The following is a 20,242-nucleotide window of genomic DNA, read 5'->3' as shown; positions in this document are numbered from 1 at the left end:
ACATGATCACTCATCAAATATGAGCTCGTTATTTCTCAGAGGCAGGTCCGAATTGAGGAACCATCCGAGACAAAGACTCTCTGAGCAGTACAGGGCTCCTCTAGGCGTTTCCTTTTCCTCCCACAGGAATCCCCCAAAAAAATAATGAATGTTTCTTGCAGAAATGAGGGTCAAACAAAATCCAGTCATATGATTTATCACGCATTTGCGTGTGTTAACTTGCCCAGTGGTTGTTGTTTGTACTGCAGTTTGTTCGAGGGTAACCTCACCCCCACCCCCCCACCATTTGACAAAATTTGACAGAGACCAAAAACACTGCGGGGCACCAACTGTCCTGAGCAGCTGCTGGATGAGCCTGTGAAATGTAGCAAACACCATGAAGCCCATCAGCAGCGCACCAAATCACTTCATAAATAAACAAGTGTTGACACAGTCCATAATGTGGGTCTTTGTCTGGCCCCCCTCCCCACAGCAAGACTGTTATCTTTTCAGATTAGTACATTTGTTGAGTTAGGTTGTTTGCTTAGCATTTAGCATGTCAGTGTGCATGAGCATGAGTGGACTACATGCCAGTTCACATCCAGAAGGTTTCTTACTTACTTATCGAGCGTCAGCGTGAGTTCTGTCAGGCCGTGGTAGTCAAGCGCTATTGGCTTTCCCGTCCATCAATCAAACTGATCAATCAGCTGAAGCAACTTGCTACCCTCCACCTCCCCAGCTCCACCTTGTCCTGTATACATGGCATAGTTCGTTCCATGTCATGTTGCTGCTCTGTTCGCGGGGGTATGTTTGCTCTTCCAGTCTTAAACTGGGAGAACCTTCCCTCACGCTGCTGGTCCCCTGTTTCATGGTGCTCATGAAAAATTATCAGGGGACTCCTCTGAACAGAGCCAGTCTACACACAGACGGTCTCCTTATTCTGCAACCTTGACTCAACAATCATCATCCATCCATTTTCTACTGCTTATCCTGTTAAGGGTCATGGGGGGGTGGAGCCTATCCCAGCTGCCTTCCCCCTGGACAGGTCACCAGTCCATGGCAGGGCCAACTCATATAGACAGACAACCATTGGCTCTCCCAGCCACGCCTACAGTCAATTTAGAGTCTGGATTAACCTGGTCCCTCTTGATGTCTTTGGACTGTGGAGGAAGCTGGAGTACCAGAGAGAACCCAGCAGGAACAGGGAGAACATGGAGACTCACCCAGAAAGACCCCGTGCTCCAGCAGGGGCTCCACCCACAACCTTCTTGCTGGGGGGCCACAGTGCTGACCACTGCACCACTGGGCCGCCTCAACAATAATCGGTGAAAACAAAAGTAAAACCTGCTTATTGCAGCTGTAAAATTGTACCTTCATGAGCTAAAAAAGTGGGCTGTCAGTTCACCATAGCGCTCCAATAAAACCAAACCTGGGATGTGGGACAGCTGTGCACTCAGTTTACCACTTCATTTAAAGTGCTTTTATAATATTGAAGCTACAGGACAGAATACTCTCACATGAATGAACCTTCTAATGCTCATCTAGCTCAAGACTCTCCCCACAGACGCTGCAGGACACAGGCTAGCTGCTCCCAGGTAGCCCTCCGCTAACGTGGCTGTGGATAAATAAAGCCTCTCCGCTTATCAGACCAAATGGCTGAATTGTGACAGTGACTCAGGTGCTGCTGAGGAGGTCGTCCGTCACTCGGTGCAGTTTATCCACCGTGTAGTGCTGGAGATGAGGCGAAGGAGTGAAGCTCTCAGCAGTATTTCTCCAACTATCCTCCCGTCATCATAACAATGCTGATGTATTTGTCTGTAGCCAGCACAGACCGGTTTGCCACACACACACCTTTGTTTGATTTAAAACATTTTGATAACATCTGTAAGGTCTGGCAACATACATCGTTATGCAGAATTGAGCAGTCAGGGACAAATGCCGGAGCGTCAGGGCCGTCTCATGTCATATAACTTTGTTTCCTGGCAGGAGGGAGTCCGTTCTCACCGGGTTTCCACAGAAGCTCGGTCTGAGCTCTGTCAGCGCTGGGCTTGTCTGCACCTGTAATGGTGCTGTGACGAGTGAATCAACCACTCATAGATTTAAAGAATAGACTCTTGCTCGTTTATCTCCTGAGGCCGCGTTAAGACAAAAGGTCCTGGGTGGGTCCACCCACGAGGGAGGACTCGAACAGCGGCAACAGAAGTGGGTGATGTTCCATCATGTTCCTAGCAATAGTGGATAGCAATAGTGGGCCTTTTAGAGCCTGGAAGTTCAGTTGGGAGTATTTTTCCTGAATCCCTGTTTTCATTCTTTCATACACAGAACTGCCTTTTTTTCTCACATCCAGGCTGTTCTTGACATCTCAGATTAGGAATTTGAATACATTTACAGACCTCGTTCTTTCCTAATTTTTTCTCACAAGAAAGCTTCTTATGGAACAGATTCTGGCACACGTGTTTAATTTCAAGCATAAAAAAATACCGTGAACTTCTTATTTTGACGATGAATGTAAAAAGATTTGCTCTGTGTCCAAGTTCCCGCTGAGAGAGTTAAAGTCTGAATTTTACAGACTGTCAGTTGCTTCTCTGAGCTCCAGATGGGATGGTTCTTTTCAGTTCTCCCTCGGGGAGCCATTGTTCATTATAAAGACACAATAACAGCGATTCCCTGAACATAAACTGCTTTCCAAGTTCCCTTGTGGTTGTGGAGCTGATATGACCCTGTCGTGTACGCGCATCAGTTCTGCCTCAGGGTCCAGCAATCTGAGCAAACAGATCAGAAAAGACAAGAACCTGTAAAACAAGACTGAATTAGTTTTACAAACACGGGAAAAGTTTTCAAAGTTGTAAATTTGTCTTGTCCAGGAGTTACAAGTAACGGTGGTAATATTTGTGTTTAACTTGCTCCTTTTATAGCTGCAATTAGTGTCAGCATCCATATTTTAGCAGGTTGTAGTCCTCAAGAGACTGACAACTTGGCCTGATAAAACACACACACACACACACACACACACACACACACACACACACACACACACACACACCTTCCTCCTCTCCCAAGTTACCTCCCACTTCAGAGGCATGAAGCATTAGCTGGACACTTGCTCCCTCTGGTGGAGGTAAATGGAGGTAAATTTAGATTTTCAGGGTTCAAGTGAACGAATTCAACTTAAATTTCACACCAGCCGTTAAAAAAAGGACCCTGACAACAGTGGGCTGTATAGTGTATGACTTTAAAGGCCTTCCTGTGGCAGTGTTTTAAATCACCATTGTGAGGGTCTGTAGACAGCAACCCCCCCACACACACACACGCACACACACACACACACACACACACACACACACACACACACACACACACACACACACACTTCATTCTGTTTTATGATTAATATGTTCTCATTAGCTTTTATTGTTAATATTACTCATGTTGTTGATGTCCCCTGTGTGTCTGAGGCCGAACACGCGTTCATCTTCCCACTCTTGTTGCTCACGTCGTGGCCCTCAGTGATACATCACGTTGCCATCCGTGCCACCTTTGTGCAATGAGTCTGTGTTTTGAATTCTAGTTGCTCTCGTCCTGGAACGCCGCTGCTGCACAAAATGAGCTTCATTTTTCATGTGTGCAGAGAAAGAAAATGCCTTTTTTTTTTTTTACATTATAAATCATTTATTGAAATATATATCATCTGAATGTACATGATGTAATGCAACATAGTAGTAAACCATCATATTGGGTGATTATTACAGATACTGTACCGTCAACAACACATCACTCATCAGCGGCACAAACACTCTCATCCACACTGCTATAAACAGGAAGTCATCTAAAGCCAAAGCCAGACTTTTTTTTCTTTTTCTACCTCTTCTTTTTTCTTCTTTTTTTAATTTTTTAGCTATTCTGCAACAGCCACAACAAAGTGGAACAAAAGAAAGTGCAACAAATGATTGCAGATTACATCACAGTCACCAGAAAGAGTCGGAGGCAGTGGTAGAGCTGGTGCAGCGGGAGGATGAGGAGGAATACACACAGCGAGCTGATGTATGACATCAGACCAGCGCTCATATCTAGTCCATAACGTGTCTTAGTTTTACTGGAACCTGCTACCAGACTTCAGGACGATAGATACTGTATGAGTCATGAGGACGTAACCTGCTAGTAGCCATTGGAAATATTTGAATTTGTCTTGACTGGCATGTTTACTGATACGATGAGGTGGGTTTCTCTTGAACACTATTGTAGTGGCTACGTTGATTAATACCCATGTCATAAGTATAAAAACACTAAAGATATTGCTGAATACTGTATTTTTGTAGTCCATCATGGTACCATCACTATACTCGTCTCATCTCTATTAAGAATTCCTCTTCTGTAAGTCATTGATCACAAGCAATGGACAAGGGCTTAACATGTGCTTACATAAAATATATGAACATTGTCCCATTTATTCTCTCTTATAAAACAACTCTGGCGCTATTTACAGTACAATCACACTTTAGTTCTGAGCCCATAAGACGAACACGGTTGATGTTCATTCTGGAGAAACTTTAGGGAAAATCTGGGCCGAAGGTGAGACACAGCAAAGACGCATGCAGCTCATATTCTCATAACCATTGAAACAGCTACGGTCAATATCTACTCGGTATTCACAAATAATACATGTGTACAAAGTAAGGAAGTAAAAAAATAAACTGCACTTATTCCGTCTTTAAAAAAAATTATATGGTCACATACAAAAAAAAAATGCACGTAGTCCAGATTTTGTGCTTTTTAATCCAAGTATTGCTACTGATTGTGCCAGCATCAGGTGCTTCTCTCGCAGGAGTGTGAAGTGAGTTGTTCCTGCCAATGCTGTTGCTAGTATTGGACTCATCTAGTTTAAATAGTGCATCTGTAGTGGTTAAATATGGCTGAACGATATCCTGTGGTGTTCACTTAGAGCTGCATGTTTGATTCTTCCCTTCTTGCTTATATTGCTGTTACAAGAATGCCCGATAGAATAAATCTCTGAAAATTAAAAAGACAATCTTTTGATTTGTTTTCAGGTACATATGGCACTGCCTCGGTCCTCGAGGTCTCCTTCTCATCGTGGCTCATTCACTCCTCCAGCCCACCAGGGGGCAATGTCCAGGGAGGAAGTAATGGGCGTACCACACTATCACCACAGACTCGTCCAGGCAGTGAGTGGTTTGGTTCTGTACTCTGAGAGGGCTGAAGGGGCTTGAGGGTAGACAGCGGAGTCTTTGGTTGAAGCACAGATCTCTCTGCCCCGTCTCTGACCCCCCTTCCATTTGCTGCTCCCGCTTCGTGAGTTGGGCAGATGTCACAGGAAGCTGTCCTCCACCAGGTCACTACAGTCCAGACACATCTCATCCAACAGTGTGATGTCCTCCAGGGTTTCACCCTCACGCTTGGCAAAAGTGGAGCTGCTGGAGCCGGTCTCGATGGCGCTCTCCTCGGACGTCTGAGAGCTGCAGGGGACGCAAATGACGTTTTAGAGCACAGAACAGAGAGAATACAGACCGGACAGTCCTGTGTTAGCTGTGTTTGTGCTACCTGTGACGGTTCCTCTTCCCGTATTCATCATCGGATATAGGATCCAGGTCAGGGAGGGGGATGATGTAGCCGCTGTCGGAGCTGAGCCGCTGCTCATCGAAGCCACTCTCCCTGTCCTTCAGCTTGCCCTGGTTCTTGTAGGTGATGCCGATGTAGGCGTCGTCGTTTTCCACGCACACCCGAGTCACAGCTGGATGGTCACTCTTCAGGAACTCGTGGTTCACCCTCTCATAATGCTGCAGCAGATAGGAGAGTTTGAATGCAGTGAGAGGTCATGAAACAAACGTGTCTGCTGCGTTGCTATCACACATCGCCTCCAAGACTGAGGTGCTAAGGACTCAGGGCTTCCTTTGCCCCCCAGCTGTTAAAGCTCAGTGCAGGCGGCAGAGGTGAGGCTGTTTTGATTTGCCATGTGTGGGGCAGAGTTTAACGGGCTCATTAAGGTCGTTGGATGATGGAGGCGAGAACCAAAGCTGCGTCACTCGCCAGACTGAGGGCAGCCGCTCTGACAACCAGCTGCTGCCGTTGCACTGTAATCACTGGTAGGTTTCTGTTTAACAGACACACAGAAACACTCCCAGTGCACTGGTGTAGGAAGTGGATGAGGTTTATGTGCACTGCCTGCTACTTTTAGAGCAAATTATTTTCATCTACTTCGCTGGGCAACCCAACGACAAACAAAAGCATGTGAGAGAAGAGATTTACGTGTCTGAGACAACAAGGAGAGACGGGTACAGAATGTGCAGGTGCCACCACGAGGTCAAGAATAAAGCCTGTAAATGAGAAAGCAGGTGCTATGGAGGTTGAGGAGGTCACAAGGAGACTCACCCTCTTGTAGCTGGAGGGCAGCAGAGAGGAAACAGTTTCACTCAGACCCAAGAAAGAAGGCCTCTTCTCCGGCTCGCTGTTCCAGCACTTCATCATCAGCTCATACCTGGGAGAGAGTACAAGCTGTCATGTCACGCGTCATTTTAAGCTACAAACGACCGGGTGTCAAAGGAAGCGACTACTTTCATCAGAAATCACACAAAAAGGCACGTACACATCATGAGGGGCGTGCTCCGGTTTGGACATCCTGTATCCACTTTTGATCTTGTTGTAGAAGCTGGAGTCCACGACCATCCCCGGGTAAGGGGTCCCACCTTCAGACAAAACACATGTCTTAGTTCAAAGTATTTAAATATTCTAAGATGTTTCTAGAAGATGTTTGCAGAGGCACACCTAAAGAGAAGATCTCCCAGAGGAGGATCCCGTAGGACCACACGTCACTCAGGGTCGTGTAGAGGTTGTCAAAGATGCTCTCTGGAGCCATCCACTTCACCGGCAGGAAGGTCTGTGTGTCGAGGGGACATTTCTGTTAGACCTGCACAGCAGCAGGGCATTGTAAGGTCTTGTAGGTGGAAGGACACAGACTTACACTTCCTTTGGAGACATAATTGTTGTCGTGCATGATGTCTCTAGCCAATCCAAAGTCACAGATCTTCACTATCTTGCCCTGAGACAGGAGGACGTTCCTGGCCGCCAGGTCCCGATGCACACACTGCAGCAAGACAGCAGGACACAAGTCATTAGATGCCTCATGCACTTTTATTTTCACTAGCGATGGGAATTCCGTCTGTTTTAAGGGAGCAGGTTCATTTGGCTCATCAGATGGTACTTTTTAAAATCAATATATTCCCATACAAGTTGTGTTTCTCTTGTTACTCATATTTTCCTGCTGTTTTGTCCTCTCTGTGTTGATCTGTTGTCTAAGCTTGCCTTCACTAGTGCCCCGTGGCCCCGCCCTGCTCCTGTCTGTCACCACATGTTCCGCTGAGTCAGCACAGTGGCGGAGCAGTGTAGCAAAAAAGATCCAAGTTATTCAGTCTTGTATTCATTTACAAAGGAAAAACATCAGTTCTCAGATTGGAGCCCGTCACTCACTTTCCCCTGCGATCACACTGTTGCTCCCATAGCTATGTCTATTTCTGGGCTTATGTCATTTCAGCTGAGTTCATTTTTAATGCTGCTTCATATTGCTTTATAAAGCATGGTCTTTGTGTAAACATGCCAGTTGAGGGACGGCTGTGACCACTGGATATTTAGGGATAATAACTATGAAGCTGAAGGAGTAGCTGCTGGCTGCAGCGTGTCCCTGCCCGGTAATTCTAGCCTGGCGCTGCTGCTACTATATTCAGCCCCTGGCCTCATGCTGCAGTGGGCTCAGACGGCATGGGACTGCTTATCACACAACCGCTGATTTCCTCAGTCCCCTTGGCCAGCACAGCTGTCACCATACAGCGCTCATCCACCACAACCTGCCATCAGTGCCGTGGGAAGCAGGGGAATGCATGTCTGGAGGGGCTGTGGGCCAAATGAAGGGGTGGTATTCAGTCAGGCTCACTTACATTTTTGGATGCCAGGAACTCCATTCCTTTGGCCACCTGGTAGGTGAAGCTGAGCAGGTCTGTGGTGGTGAGTCCTTCGTTCACATCGTCCGACAGCAGGCTGTCCATCTCACTCTCTAGTTTATGAGACATCATGAGGGAGTCCATGAGGAGACGCTCAACATGTTCAGTGTATATAGAGCTCAAACCTACTTCTACTAATGGCAGGGACTAACTGGCCATTATTATGCATGTGCTGCAATTATCCTTTCATGTAATTACAGGGCTGCACCAGTCCTAAATTCTGACAAGGGTGCACCCCTCAACCAACTGTGACTCAAACACAACACTACAGCCAACGACTACCTCAGAGGAGAGCTACAGAGAGAGTCCTCACCACTCGAGCCTTTCTGGGAGGGTGGGTGGTCATAGTCTGACCGCTGGATGTCTGAGTACTTGGAGGCGTTGCTCATCTCCAGCATGGGCACATACTGAGTGTTGTCAGCCTGCTTCATGTCCATGTAGTCTCCTTTGCTCTCGAAGGACAGAATCACATAACTGAAAGAAGAGAGAGGGGTACTGTCAGGATGGGACGGGGGGCCGTTCTGCTCTCCGCGCTGAGACTAAGGAGGGTAACGGCATGTGACCTGCGGTGACAACAATCTAATTCACTTCCTATTGTGTGTCTACATCTGTGTGGACTCATGTCCTTAAAGCCAAGCCTTCCATTCCTGCTGGCGGCGGTTAGAGGACGATGCGGTTGAGGCTAACACAGTAACCAGGATTCAATCGTGTTATGGTCATTTCGAGGCGCGGTCAGTGTGAGTCATCCATCAACACAGCTGAGCCTCAGACAGAGAGAGAGTGAGCGAGAGCGCGAGTGCTGCACCATGCACGTCTGGCCAGGCCCAATTAACAGGTACCTCCATCGCAATGAAATTACCCTGAAAGCTGAGACCCCTTCAGGCTGTGATTAGATTAACCGAAGACGCCAGACAATCCTCTCCACCGCCGAGAGAATGGTGATAGAGTTACTGATTACTGGGAGAGGATGTCTTTGTATGTGTGGTAAAGGTGAAGCGTATTTATGCAAATGTTGTTGTTGTAGCTGATGGACATGAATTAGAATTGGATTCAGAGAGTTGGTACCTCCTGCTGCTCTCATCTGCAGGGTTGATTCCAAAGATGTCAAGCTCTTTTTTGGTTTTCTCGGGGTTCAGGCTGAGGAAGTTCTCCCTGTTCTTGTGCAGGTAGTTGACCAGGTCTCCATAGAAGCAATACTCAGTGATAATATAGATCGGGCCTGGGAAGAGCACAGCAGATACAGTCATCATCAGCGTCGGTATGTGGATTAATCTTGTCAGAGGCTCGCAAAACAGGCTGAAAGCGCAGTGAAGATGGCGACCCTTGACTTTCCCTTAAAAGCCAATTAAAACGCCACTCCCTCCGAGAGCAGAGGCGGGCCTGGCGCTCTGCTCTCGCTGTACGTGTTCACACTGAACTGAGGGAGCTCTTGTGTGTATCACAAGGGAGCGTCAAACATTTTTCACTTGCCTGATGCGTCTGTAGCGGTGAGGCTGTCATCATGCGTGTCTCACTCACCTGACTTGGTGCAGGCTCCCAGCAGGTTCACGATGTTGAGATGTGGTCCAAGGTGAGTCATGATCTTCAGTTCGGACATCAGGGCCTGTTTCTCACTGGACCGCGCCGTGGCTGAAAGGAGGAGCCGTACAATAAAACATCACCTCCTCCGTCCCACTAATTTTCTAAAGAAGGATATTTATCTACTCCAAGATAAATGTAAAGTTTAGACTTTTTTTTTGCTGTAACAGTCGCTGTTATTGTCAGCTTTTACCAGCTTTCCATATTAATTTGAATGAATGTTTTGATCATGATTTCATTTTTTTCTCTTTTTCACACCAGGAGTTATCAAGCAAATATGAAGATGAGATTGTGTCATTTCAAATTTTAAAATCTTTTTATTTACATGAGTGATTGTGTGGCTGAAACACCAGATTATGTTGAAAACTGAGCATTTTTCAGTGAGCGTATCTTACGTCAAGCATAACCCTAACCTTGAAAATCACTGAACACCTTAAGGAACCCACTGGAAGGTACACTTATCTACCATCCTCCCCAGAACCAGACAAGGTGAGAGACACTTTCTCTCCTCTGTGGGTGCATCAGGGAGCTGGGACCCACAGACGCCAGCTCACTGCGACATGGATGGTTAGCTTAGTGCAGTTGGTAGGAAGTGTTAGTATGGCTTCGTCATCAAATAAACTTTTCTCCACAAACTGATTCAAAAATCAAAATTGCAATATTGTAATTGTAGTATCACATTCAGTCGGAACTACTTTCCTAACTAACAAAAAAGAAAGTTTGTTGACGACTAGAAGGAACTGCTGCTGCTAATCATGAGGAAGAGGAAGACTACTGCCGGACACCGAGATCCTGACCCTGACCTGCTTGAACCAGAACAAGCAGGAGGAACTACAGGTTTTGGAAGTTGGTAGCGAGCAAGACTGAGGAACGCGAACCTGCCCGTCCACTACCATTCATTGTGCTAAGCTAACTAGCAGTCAGCTGGTCTCTGTGAGTCTCAGCCTTCGAACTCACACACAGGGTTAAATAAGGCAAATAAGTACATTTCCCCAAAAGTCTGCAAGTTCCTTTAAACAATTGAACATTTTCCAAACTTTCAGGACTTTGGGGGTAGACGGAAACACATTGGTCATATTGAGTGTGTTGTCAGTTGTGCTGTGATTAACTTACGTTTCAGCATTTTCACTGCCACCTTCATGACGGGTTGGGAGCGACTCAGTCCATACGCCGTGCCCTCCACGACCTTTCCGAAGGCGCCGGAACCCAGAATACGACCTGACAGACAGAGAGCAGAAGCCGTGCGGTTGATTATCAAGCAAGTAAAAGAAAAGATCCTGTATGCAAATACATCAGCGCACTTCAGATGCCTCTGCTTTATCATCTGTGACACCCGCAGTGGCTGGTTTTTCCCTTGATCACTGAGTTGAACCAAACAGGAACCAGCAAAGCCCACAGGCCAAACCAGATAAGCTTATCATGGCCTGGCGTCCAAGACTGGATCCTGAACAGAACATCCCAGCAAGGAGGCTGCAGGGCCACTTAGCACACTGAAAATGAGAGTCAGCTCACCCAGCACAAGTCTGTCACGAGGAAACTCCCATCTGGAATCATAGGGAAGCTGCATCGGATCCACATAGATGTACTCATGGCCGTCTGGGCTCACAGACTCGATCACCCTCCAGCGGATCTCATATCGTGGTTTCTGAAAGACAATTCCGCTTGTTAGTTCAGTCGACTCAAACTGTCAGTATCTCATATAAACCCTGAAGCTAACGTGCTCGGAAGACACGCGTGTGCCTGTCTGAATGCAGCCAAAGGGTAAATGAGTGAGTAGATGAGAGCGTGAGTATATGAGCATGAACGTGGCATGGAGGCAGCAGTACCTGTTTCCAGATAACAACCAACACAATGAGTGAGATGATGACAATGACCAGGAGAACCAGCACAGCGGCAGCTACAGTCAGCTCTCGGTGAGGTCCTGCGATCAAACATATTAGATGAACATTAACCACATGAGTGAAAGCCGTCTCTTGAAGTGAAAGCAGTTAATTCAGTGTTGCATAAGAACTCAGGGACATTTAGAGGGTGTCCAGATAACTGGGACCAAATGGTTTGCTGGGAGGACAACATGGAAGTAGTGGTGGTGCTGGGGGGGAGGGGGTTAAAGCTCATCTGGAAGAACCAAATGGCTTCCATACATTTGCTGTCAAAACAGATCCCCTTCCTCTCAGCCCCTATGTCAGTTGCCTCACCATCATTGGACAGCTGCTGCAACACTGACAGCACCCACTCAGCTTCACACACACACACACACACACACACACACACACACACACACGCACACACACACACGCGTGCGTGCATGCATGCCTGTCACCCTTTGAGTGTCACAAATGGTAGGAACTTGAGAGGAAACAACAACATCAGATGCCAATTCAAAGCTGGTTTAGAGGACAGGGTCATGAAATGGCTTTATTCTTACCACTAGACACCAGTTTGACCTCCCGGCTGACGGCGGCCATTTCATTCCTTGCCAGGCAGCGCACCGCTAGAGTGTTTTCCAGGTGACCAAACATGACCTGGCTCTCCAGGTTGTTGTCCTCGTCCATGTGCGAGTCCATCGTGATCTCCGTGGAGTTGGCGGACAGCGGCGTCCAGTAAGATGAGTCATTGGCACAACTGAAGATAACTTGAGTTGAGTGCACGTATGTACAGTGAAAACATTCTTGTCGGATGTGGAGGTGAGCGCTGAACAGACTTACTGTTTAATGTTTTTGCAGATGAACCACTCCACCTCAGGAGTGGGCTGCCCTCCGGCGATGCACACCACAGACTGGCCTGTGGCTGAGCCATGGTGGATGTCCATCAGGTCCACGATGACTGCAGGGACTGTAACCCAGTCAGACAGACGGCGGTAAACACGGCGAAGTGTGTAAACATGTGGGAAGCAAGCTAAAAGGTTTAGAGAGCAGTAAGGTAATAAAACTCAAATAAGCACTCCTCTCTGACCTTTGACCTGAAGGCTGAAGCTGACACTGTGACTCTGGTTTCCATTCTCTACTCGCATGGTGTAGTTGCCGCTGTCCTCCTCCTTAGCACGGATCAGGGTGAGAACACTCAGGTACCTGGACACAACAAGACCATACCAGAACTGCAAAAACAGCACGCAAGTTCTAAATCAACCTGGTGCCTAATTACAGACCAATGTTGGGGAATGTTTCTTTGAACGTCTCATTTTCTCTGCTGTAATTACTGAAGCTGGGTTGAGCGTCTCACCTGGTCTCGCTGACCTGCCGCAGGCTGGTGGAGATTTCTGCCGTCACGTCGCTGAGTGGGAGGCCATCTTTGAGCCAGGTCACATGAGCACTGGGGAAAGAGTTGATCTCAGCCCTGAACTCCCGCACCTCGTCCAGCTCGGCTGATTCATGTACACTGAACTCCGGCCAGAGGAACAAAAACTCGCTCTCTGTTAGAAAGGAGCAGATGGACAATCAGCAAGATAATAACTAAATAATGCTAATTTGCTGTAATTAGACCAAAAACAGCTTATATACCATAGACTGTAACAGCAAGTTGCTTTGTCTGTCTCTCATTACTGATAATATCAGTGATGGAGCAAGCGTAGATGCCACTGTCTTTGGCTGAGGCCTGCGGGATGGTCAAGTTGTAGAGAATCTCCTGAGTCCTCTTATTCTCATGCACCGTCTTAATGGCACGGTTTGCCTGTACAGACAAAAAGGTGCTTTGAGGGTCAGACCATCTTGCGATGTGATTTCAGTAACAACAACAAAAAAAACACACGTCTGTGTGCTGCTCATGGTGACTGGAGCCCTCACCACTTTGCCAGGATATTTCCAGTGGTCCTCCAGGATCTCAGACCCCCGAGCCAGGCAAGTGACTGTGATCGTGTCTCCCACCAGCAGAGCAGTCCGCTTGGCCGTCAGCTCCACGTGCAGCCCTCCGGCACCTCCTGAGATACAACCATCGATCCATGAAAGCTCAGATCTGAAGGAAATGTGGACCTGACAGAATCAAACGTGTCTCTCACACACCTGTCCAGCCGTGAACGATATATTCCCCGCTGTAGTGCTCCTCTCCATTTATTACGGCCTTGCAGACGTAGGTTCCAGCAGTGAAGACCCCCAGAGCACCCCTCTTGCTGTCATACACACAAGGCACGGGTTGCTGGGTGTCAACGTTAAACAGAGTCACATTTGCAGTGGGATCAGACACGAGACACTGAATCTCCATCTCCTCGCGGTTGGACAGGACATGGTTGCCAAAAGGCACCGGTGATGGCACGAATGGAACATCTGGATCTGAGATGGAGCAAAAAAGAAAGGTTTCTCAGAGCAGGTCACACAAATAGGATTCAAAAGTCCAAACATGAGGCTGCATCATACCTGGCACGTAGACGTAGATGCTGCTGTCCTCAGACTCCTCAGTGGTGTTTCTGCTGTAGAAGCACGTGTAGAAGCCGGTGTGTAAGCCAGTGGCCTTGTCCACGGTGACGGTGGTGACAAACAGGCCGCTGTTGTCCTCCTGTGTTTGCTCAAGCACATCCAGGGGCGTCTCCCAGGCCAGCTTTGCCTCGCCTCGACAGGTCAAGGTGAAAGGAGTGCTGAGAGCCACCACCATCTCCTCCACCTGCGGCAGCAGCACGGGGGCTGAGGACGGGGGGAAGGTCATCGCTGTGGCGGCTGAAAGAAAGTCATCAGTTATCAATGATAATACATATTACTTATGGAGCACTCAAAGGTGCTTTATGAACATGTTAACATGATAAAATACAATAAAGGCACAAGGTGAGGGAAGGAGGAGCTGGGAGTGAGAGACCGTACCTTTCACTTTGAGGCTGAAGGAGAAGTGCGCGGTGCGAGCGCCACTGACCGCTGTGATGGTATAGTTCCCGTTGTCCTTCTCCAGCGGCTGACGCAATAACAGGATGCTCTGATACCTGTGAGAGGAAAATTTGGTGAAAAACACTCTTATTTTCTTACCAAAAGTTAAATATGTTTATTGACACTCATATCTGTAAGTGATGGCTAGGCTAGCTTAATTTAGCTTAGCATTCAAACTGGAAACAGGTGTGCCATAAATGGCTAGCCTGGCTCCAACCAAACATAACAAAACACACCTACCAGAGCCCCCAAAGCTCATGTCTTTTATTTGAATTGTACAAAAGCCAAAGTGTAAAAACAACTATGTCGTTTTACGGGTGGTAATGTGCTGGACTGTTTCTTGGCGGGAGCATTTTGGAGGCAGCCAGGAGAGACTTCAGGTCAGCTCGCCGAGCCAAGAAATAGTTTGGAGAGCAGCTGTGTAGAAACACTTCAGTGTTTGTGCAGATTAAACAAGCAAGACTTGACGTGTTTATAGGTGAACCTTTGCGGTCAAGCTAGGCAGGTTAAGTTACCTACGGACGGAGCCGTGCGAGCCGTTTGTCCAGGTTATGCTAAACCAAGTTAAGCTAACGTGAGTGGGGCCTCAATATTCCTGTCAAGGTGAACTAAATAGAAATGCTGGTTTGCTTTCAGCTGCTCCATGACATTTATTTTCCTTTATTCTTACCGATTTCCTTCAACATGGCTAGTTTTGGTGAGGACGTAGTAACTCTCCGGTATGTCTTTGCCATCCTTCAGCCACATCACTTTGGGGGCGGGGTAGGCATTGATGAGGATGGTAAACTCCGTCTCCTCCAGAAGGCTGACAAACTCCATGGGTAGAATCCCACTGTGGTCCAGTGCCACAAAGGAGTTCTCCTCTAAAACCACAGAAAATAATGAACAAAAATAAATGAAAAGCAGCTGATCACAGGTGAAAACTGTAAATTTAGAGTTGTTGGTGTGGGGATGAAATGAAAAAGACACAGTGGAGGGTTGAGATGAAGGAGAAGAGACGGAGAGGTGAAACGGACGTCTGACACACATCTGCTGAAGCCATCTCATAAAACACAGTAGCTAATGTTTAAAGCAGAGATGAAGCTTTACAGTCCAATAGGATATAATGACTTACACACACACACACACACATACACACACACACGCGCGCGCAGAAAAGCTGCCAAATTAACCTGAATGATGATGAGAATATTATATGTGGATTAAGTGTCTGTAAGTCACTGGTGGAATCAGAGTTTATTACAATTCTGCTAAAAAAAGAACCCACTGAATCCAGGACGTGTGTGTGTGAGCGAGAGAGAGAGACACAGAGAGAGAGAGAGAGAGAGAGAGGGTGGACTTACCGAAGACGGTGACAGCTGCGCTGCCGACTCGGACCTCTCCGCTGACTCCGTGGGTGACGGAGCACTCATAGGCGCCGCTGTCCTCAGAGCTGGCTTGGAAGACACTGAGGGTGTAGACGACCTGGTCGGGAAGGACCTGCTTCATCTGAGCTGCGTTCACAGCCTGTAGGAACAAGAGAACAACGGGAGTCTGAACTTCCACTCAGTGGAAAATGATGCGACATCTTTCAGTGTCTAGGGGTATTTATATTTTTGGTTAAAGCGCTTAAAAAGGGTCAAATGAAAATCGCAGAACCTTTTAGAACCTGCAACGGTCCGAAACAGGACTCTCCTCTAGAAAAAGCCTTCAGGGAATCTCATGCATGAAAACATGCAACATGCTGTATCCATGAAAAGAATCTGCATAGAAATGTTAAAGACATTGCACATGAAATTCTCTCTGACCTTTGACACCAACACGTTAAAAGCATTAGCGGTTTCACCGTCTGTCACGTAGACAACATCTGCCCTCTCAAGGTCGTTAGGTTCAAAGGATTTACCGTCCCTTCCCTTTTTTTTCTCCTCTTTTCAACTCCCTTCTTCCCTCAAGCCGTTTGTCTTGTGTTTTAACTTGTGAACTGCAGCGAGAGCTGTTTGGCTGACATCCTCGTAATGAAGACACAAATTTCAGTCTGCGCTTTCCTAACACATACTTTGTGACCACCGAGGGCAGAACAAGCCTATATTCCACTCGCCACGGCGAGGTCCAAAACCATTATTCGCTAATTTAAGGCTCAGCGCTGCCTGGTAGGAAATAACATGGAAATATGACAAGCGGTTGAAGGAAACAGAGCAGCAGGACAGCAGCAAAACCAGAGGATTGGGGGGGGGGGTTGTGCATGAGAACACAGAGAGACGGACATGTTTGACTAGCGTCAGATCTTGCCTGTTTTTTCGGGTGGAGCCATTGCTGCTGAAATTCAAGTCCACCAGAAGCAATGCAGATGATGCTGAAGGGCAGCCCAGCTCTCACCGTGTCCTCGCTGGCCTTCACCTCCACCTCAAAGTCCCGCACCTCCGCCGAGACTGAGGGCACAGAGCAGAGATCAGCACCTAACAGGTCAGGCGGTGACGCCTAGATTCCCAGGAACTCCATTATCGCCAAACGATGGCTTTATAAGTTGTCACCAGACACACACATGCACACACACACAGACTATGTAATTCCCCCCCCCCCCCCCCCCATAATGACACAAAGCTCACATCAGACTTGGAGTGTTTCCAGCTGTACACTATTTAATTTTATCATTTGAGAGAAAAGACAGTTCATTTTAATTTATTGGTTTATTGACGCTTAACTAAATCTAAGACATTCAACTCTACCTGGAAGGCGGTTGGCGTTTACTCACCCTCCTTCTCTACTGTGTAAATGGCACTTCTGACTGCCTGGCCGTTCACGAGGGCCTCACACTGATACTGGCCGGGGGAAAGACTCCCAAAGAAGCCTATCTTGGTGTCGTAATAAGCGGGCATCTCCTCTCCACTGGGGACGCTCCTCAGGATGACATGCAAGTGGGGGTCGGACACGCGGCAGGATATGCCGGCTCTGCTCGAGTCCATCAGCACAAACAAATTTTCAGGGGTCTCAGGAACAAATGGAGCCTGAGGATCTGGGGGGTGGGCAAAAGGACAGAGGGGTTTGACTGGAGAGTGTGATAACATGAGGACGTAGGAAGAAGTGCTGACTGGCTGCTGAGACTCTGAGAGATTTCCTATCTTGAGCGGCGCAGACGCCTCGGCGCGCTACCAGAGCTGCACCTCATACACTCAACAGTGAGTGAACCACCTCACTCTTTCCCCTGAAGAGCAGCTTCAGGCAGTGTGCATGACTCAACCCCCAGCAGACCTCCTTGATCTTGTGTGCAGTTTGATATGTTTTATGCTACTGAACGTTGGCGCACAGCAAACCAACAAATTTACCTGGAACAAAAACATATATCCCAGCTTCGCTGTCCTCCTCCACCTCCCCCTCCTGCTCTCCCTCCTGGCTCTCATAGATGCACATGTAATAGCCGGTGTTTGCCACAGTGGCGTTGTAGATGAAGAGAGTGGCGGTGTAGTATCCCGGGTAGACGAAGGTGTTGGGGGGCAGGGGCTCAGCCCAGATAACATTTCTTTTACCGGTGCAGCTGATGTTGAACACAGAGTTTGGCTTCAGAATAAATTCTTCCTCGTTGGAAATAATGGTTGGTGGCGAGAGTCCGCAGGTAACTGCAAAACAGTTTACAAGACATTAGCGTGTCCAGCAAAGAGAGACAGAGCTGAAATATCACACCCAGTACCACTTACCAGTGATGCTCAACACCAAGATAACTCCAAGGACCACATACAGCTTCGCCCCATCCATGGCTATGGATGTCCTGGCCTATAACGACAGAAACAGTGGACTGTGTCATCATCAAGTAAGGACTGTTTGCTGATAAGCTTTTCTATCATTTCGTCTCCATATCATCCAGTTGGATCAATAAATCCATCCATCGGGGTCTTCATGTCCAGGCAAGCCCATAACAGTCCCACAAAGACAGCAGTGCTCCGGCCTCTACCACAGCAGAGCGGTCCGGAGGCTGGTCACCTCCCGGCCAACGCAGCGCTCCGTGTCAACATGAAGGCGGCCAGCAGAGGGCGACACAGTCCGGCTATTCACACCTCCTTGGCGCTCGTCTTCTCCTGCTTGTCCGCCCGCTTTTCTTGAGTTTTTCTTTTCTCTTTTTTTGTCAGACACAAAAAGAAACACCCCACAATTTTGGTAACCGCTTTGATTTACCAAACCGTGCGCCTCAGTACAACAGCCATTTGTGATTCGTTTTGTTTAACAGCTTTAAACCATTTTTCCACGTTTAGACCAGGCTCCTGATGGTTCCTGGTGGCTCCCGGTGGCTCCTGATGGTGCTCGGTTCGTCTGACGCTGAATTCGTCAGGGGCCACACAGTTTATACCTCACCTTCAAGGCCTGAATACGGTTTTTTACACTTGGAAGTGAGGTGCCGCTGCGCCGTCCTCAGTCCCTGCGGAGCTTCCTGCGGCTGCGCGCCACGAGCGCACCCGAAACGGACAAAAACTACCACCGACAACCGGGGTTTGTTGAACTCTAACATTAGCGGACCACAACAAACTATATTCGCTCGGGAATCCGCTGACAAAAATTCCTCAACTCACTTGGACGCGTTCGCGCAGCCGCCTTCTCTCAAACGATCCGAACAAGGGATTTTTTGGGGGTTTGGCGACGGTCCTCCAGCCGCTCCGCGTAAATGTGGAGAGTGACTGGCAGGCTGCTTCCCCCGCGCTCTGCAAGCGACTCGACAAATGTGCCAAACAACAAATGTGCTCGGATAGATTCGTCCGAGAAAACAGCTGAGAATCACTTGACTCGAATCCCGACTCGACCGCTTTTTTTTTGTGTGTTGGTGGGATTCGTTTGTGATTACCAGAGCAAGAAGAACGTTGCACTTAAAGGAAAAAAAAAGTTGTGTCTTAATATTTGAGTAACTTAAAGTATTCCCGAGTAAAAAAAAACCAACCAAAACCACTGGTGGCACAGCGGGGCAGGAGGTCGCTGCAGCAGCCGTCCGACCTCCAGAGATGATTTTCCTCTTTAATTCCAAACATTCCAGAGGACAAAACGGTTCGATGAGAGGAGAAAAAATTCCAATGTGTTTCCCATTAGATGCCAGGTCGTCCTGGAGGTGACACCTCCAGCTGCGTGGACGATATCGGGAGCTTTTATCCAGGCGAGTCAGGCGCGTCTCCTGGGGGGTGGGGGGTGGGGGGTGGTGGGGTCCCGTATGGAGGAACCCGAATCTCAGTTAGAATAAAAGACTGAGAGAAGCCGCATCACAGGCTGCGGCGGCGGGAGGGCGACGGCTTGAACTTTAACTCAAAATTCTCCACCGCGTGAAACCGTAATTTTATTATTTAAGTAATAATTGACGCATAAACGATCTCAAACTCCCCGGTCAAAAAAAGAGAGGAAAAAAAGAAACTCATCAGGATCCCGACGCCCCCTCATTTACCTTTAGTAATCCCCTCGTGACAATCCTCCGGTGTCGGTAAATCCACAGTCAGGGTTCGATCCTCAGGTCCTGCGCGGTGAGAGCAGAAGCGCGCGACCCTCCGTCTGCATCCGCGGCCGCCCTCGCAACTGCAGCAGCATAAGCGACCCGCGACTGATGCAGCGGAGCAGTCCGCCCTCCTCCCCTCCTCACCGAGCGATCATCTGGCTCAAAGTAAATAACTCTCAGGAAATGACCCCCCCCCCCTCGCCTCCTCCCTCCCCCTCCTGTGCTGACCCCCCCCCCCTTTCAAATTAAGAGTGCCAACGAATTTACCCGCTGAAATTATAAGGCAAAGATCTGCTACTTTTTTTTATTTATTTATTTTTTAATATATTTGGATGCGAGGAACTCTCGGAGACAAAAGACTGAGCTGATAATCGCTGGAGCAAAGTTCCGCTCCT

General features: G+C 48.0%; 1 protein-coding gene across 1 annotated transcript; it reads right to left on the bottom strand.

Moving 5' to 3' along the window:
* Window positions 1-3,566: 3,566 nt before the first annotated feature.
* On the bottom strand, window positions 3,567-20,008 carry pdgfra (platelet-derived growth factor receptor, alpha polypeptide). Its single transcript, XM_086224644.1, has 29 exons — window positions 19,800-20,008; window positions 18,079-18,154; window positions 17,710-18,000; window positions 17,139-17,399; window positions 16,676-16,815; window positions 15,751-15,913; window positions 15,078-15,270; window positions 14,348-14,463; window positions 13,910-14,206; window positions 13,559-13,825; window positions 13,343-13,476; window positions 13,061-13,229; window positions 12,783-12,972; window positions 12,516-12,631; window positions 12,269-12,395; window positions 11,989-12,185; window positions 11,390-11,484; window positions 11,076-11,208; window positions 10,677-10,781; window positions 9,504-9,614; window positions 9,051-9,204; window positions 8,299-8,459; window positions 7,923-8,038; window positions 6,953-7,075; window positions 6,757-6,868; window positions 6,578-6,677; window positions 6,364-6,469; window positions 5,536-5,771; window positions 3,567-5,450 (listed from the first exon to the last, which is right to left on the bottom strand). The coding sequence occupies exons 2-29, from the start codon at window positions 18,134-18,136 to the stop codon at window positions 5,303-5,305; spliced, it is 4,419 nt and encodes a 1,472-aa protein (XP_086080770.1). The 5' UTR covers window positions 18,137-18,154; window positions 19,800-20,008; the 3' UTR covers window positions 3,567-5,302.
* Window positions 20,009-20,242: the final 234 nt, after the last annotated feature.

Source organism: Aulostomus chinensis, chromosome 14 (genome assembly GCF_037954235.1).
Source record: "Aulostomus chinensis isolate RoL2024-O1b breed Wild chromosome 14, RoL_Achi_v1.0, whole genome shotgun sequence".
NCBI lineage: Eukaryota > Metazoa > Chordata > Actinopteri > Syngnathiformes > Aulostomidae > Aulostomus > Aulostomus chinensis.
This window is presented reverse-complemented; position numbering and strand designations above follow the sequence as displayed.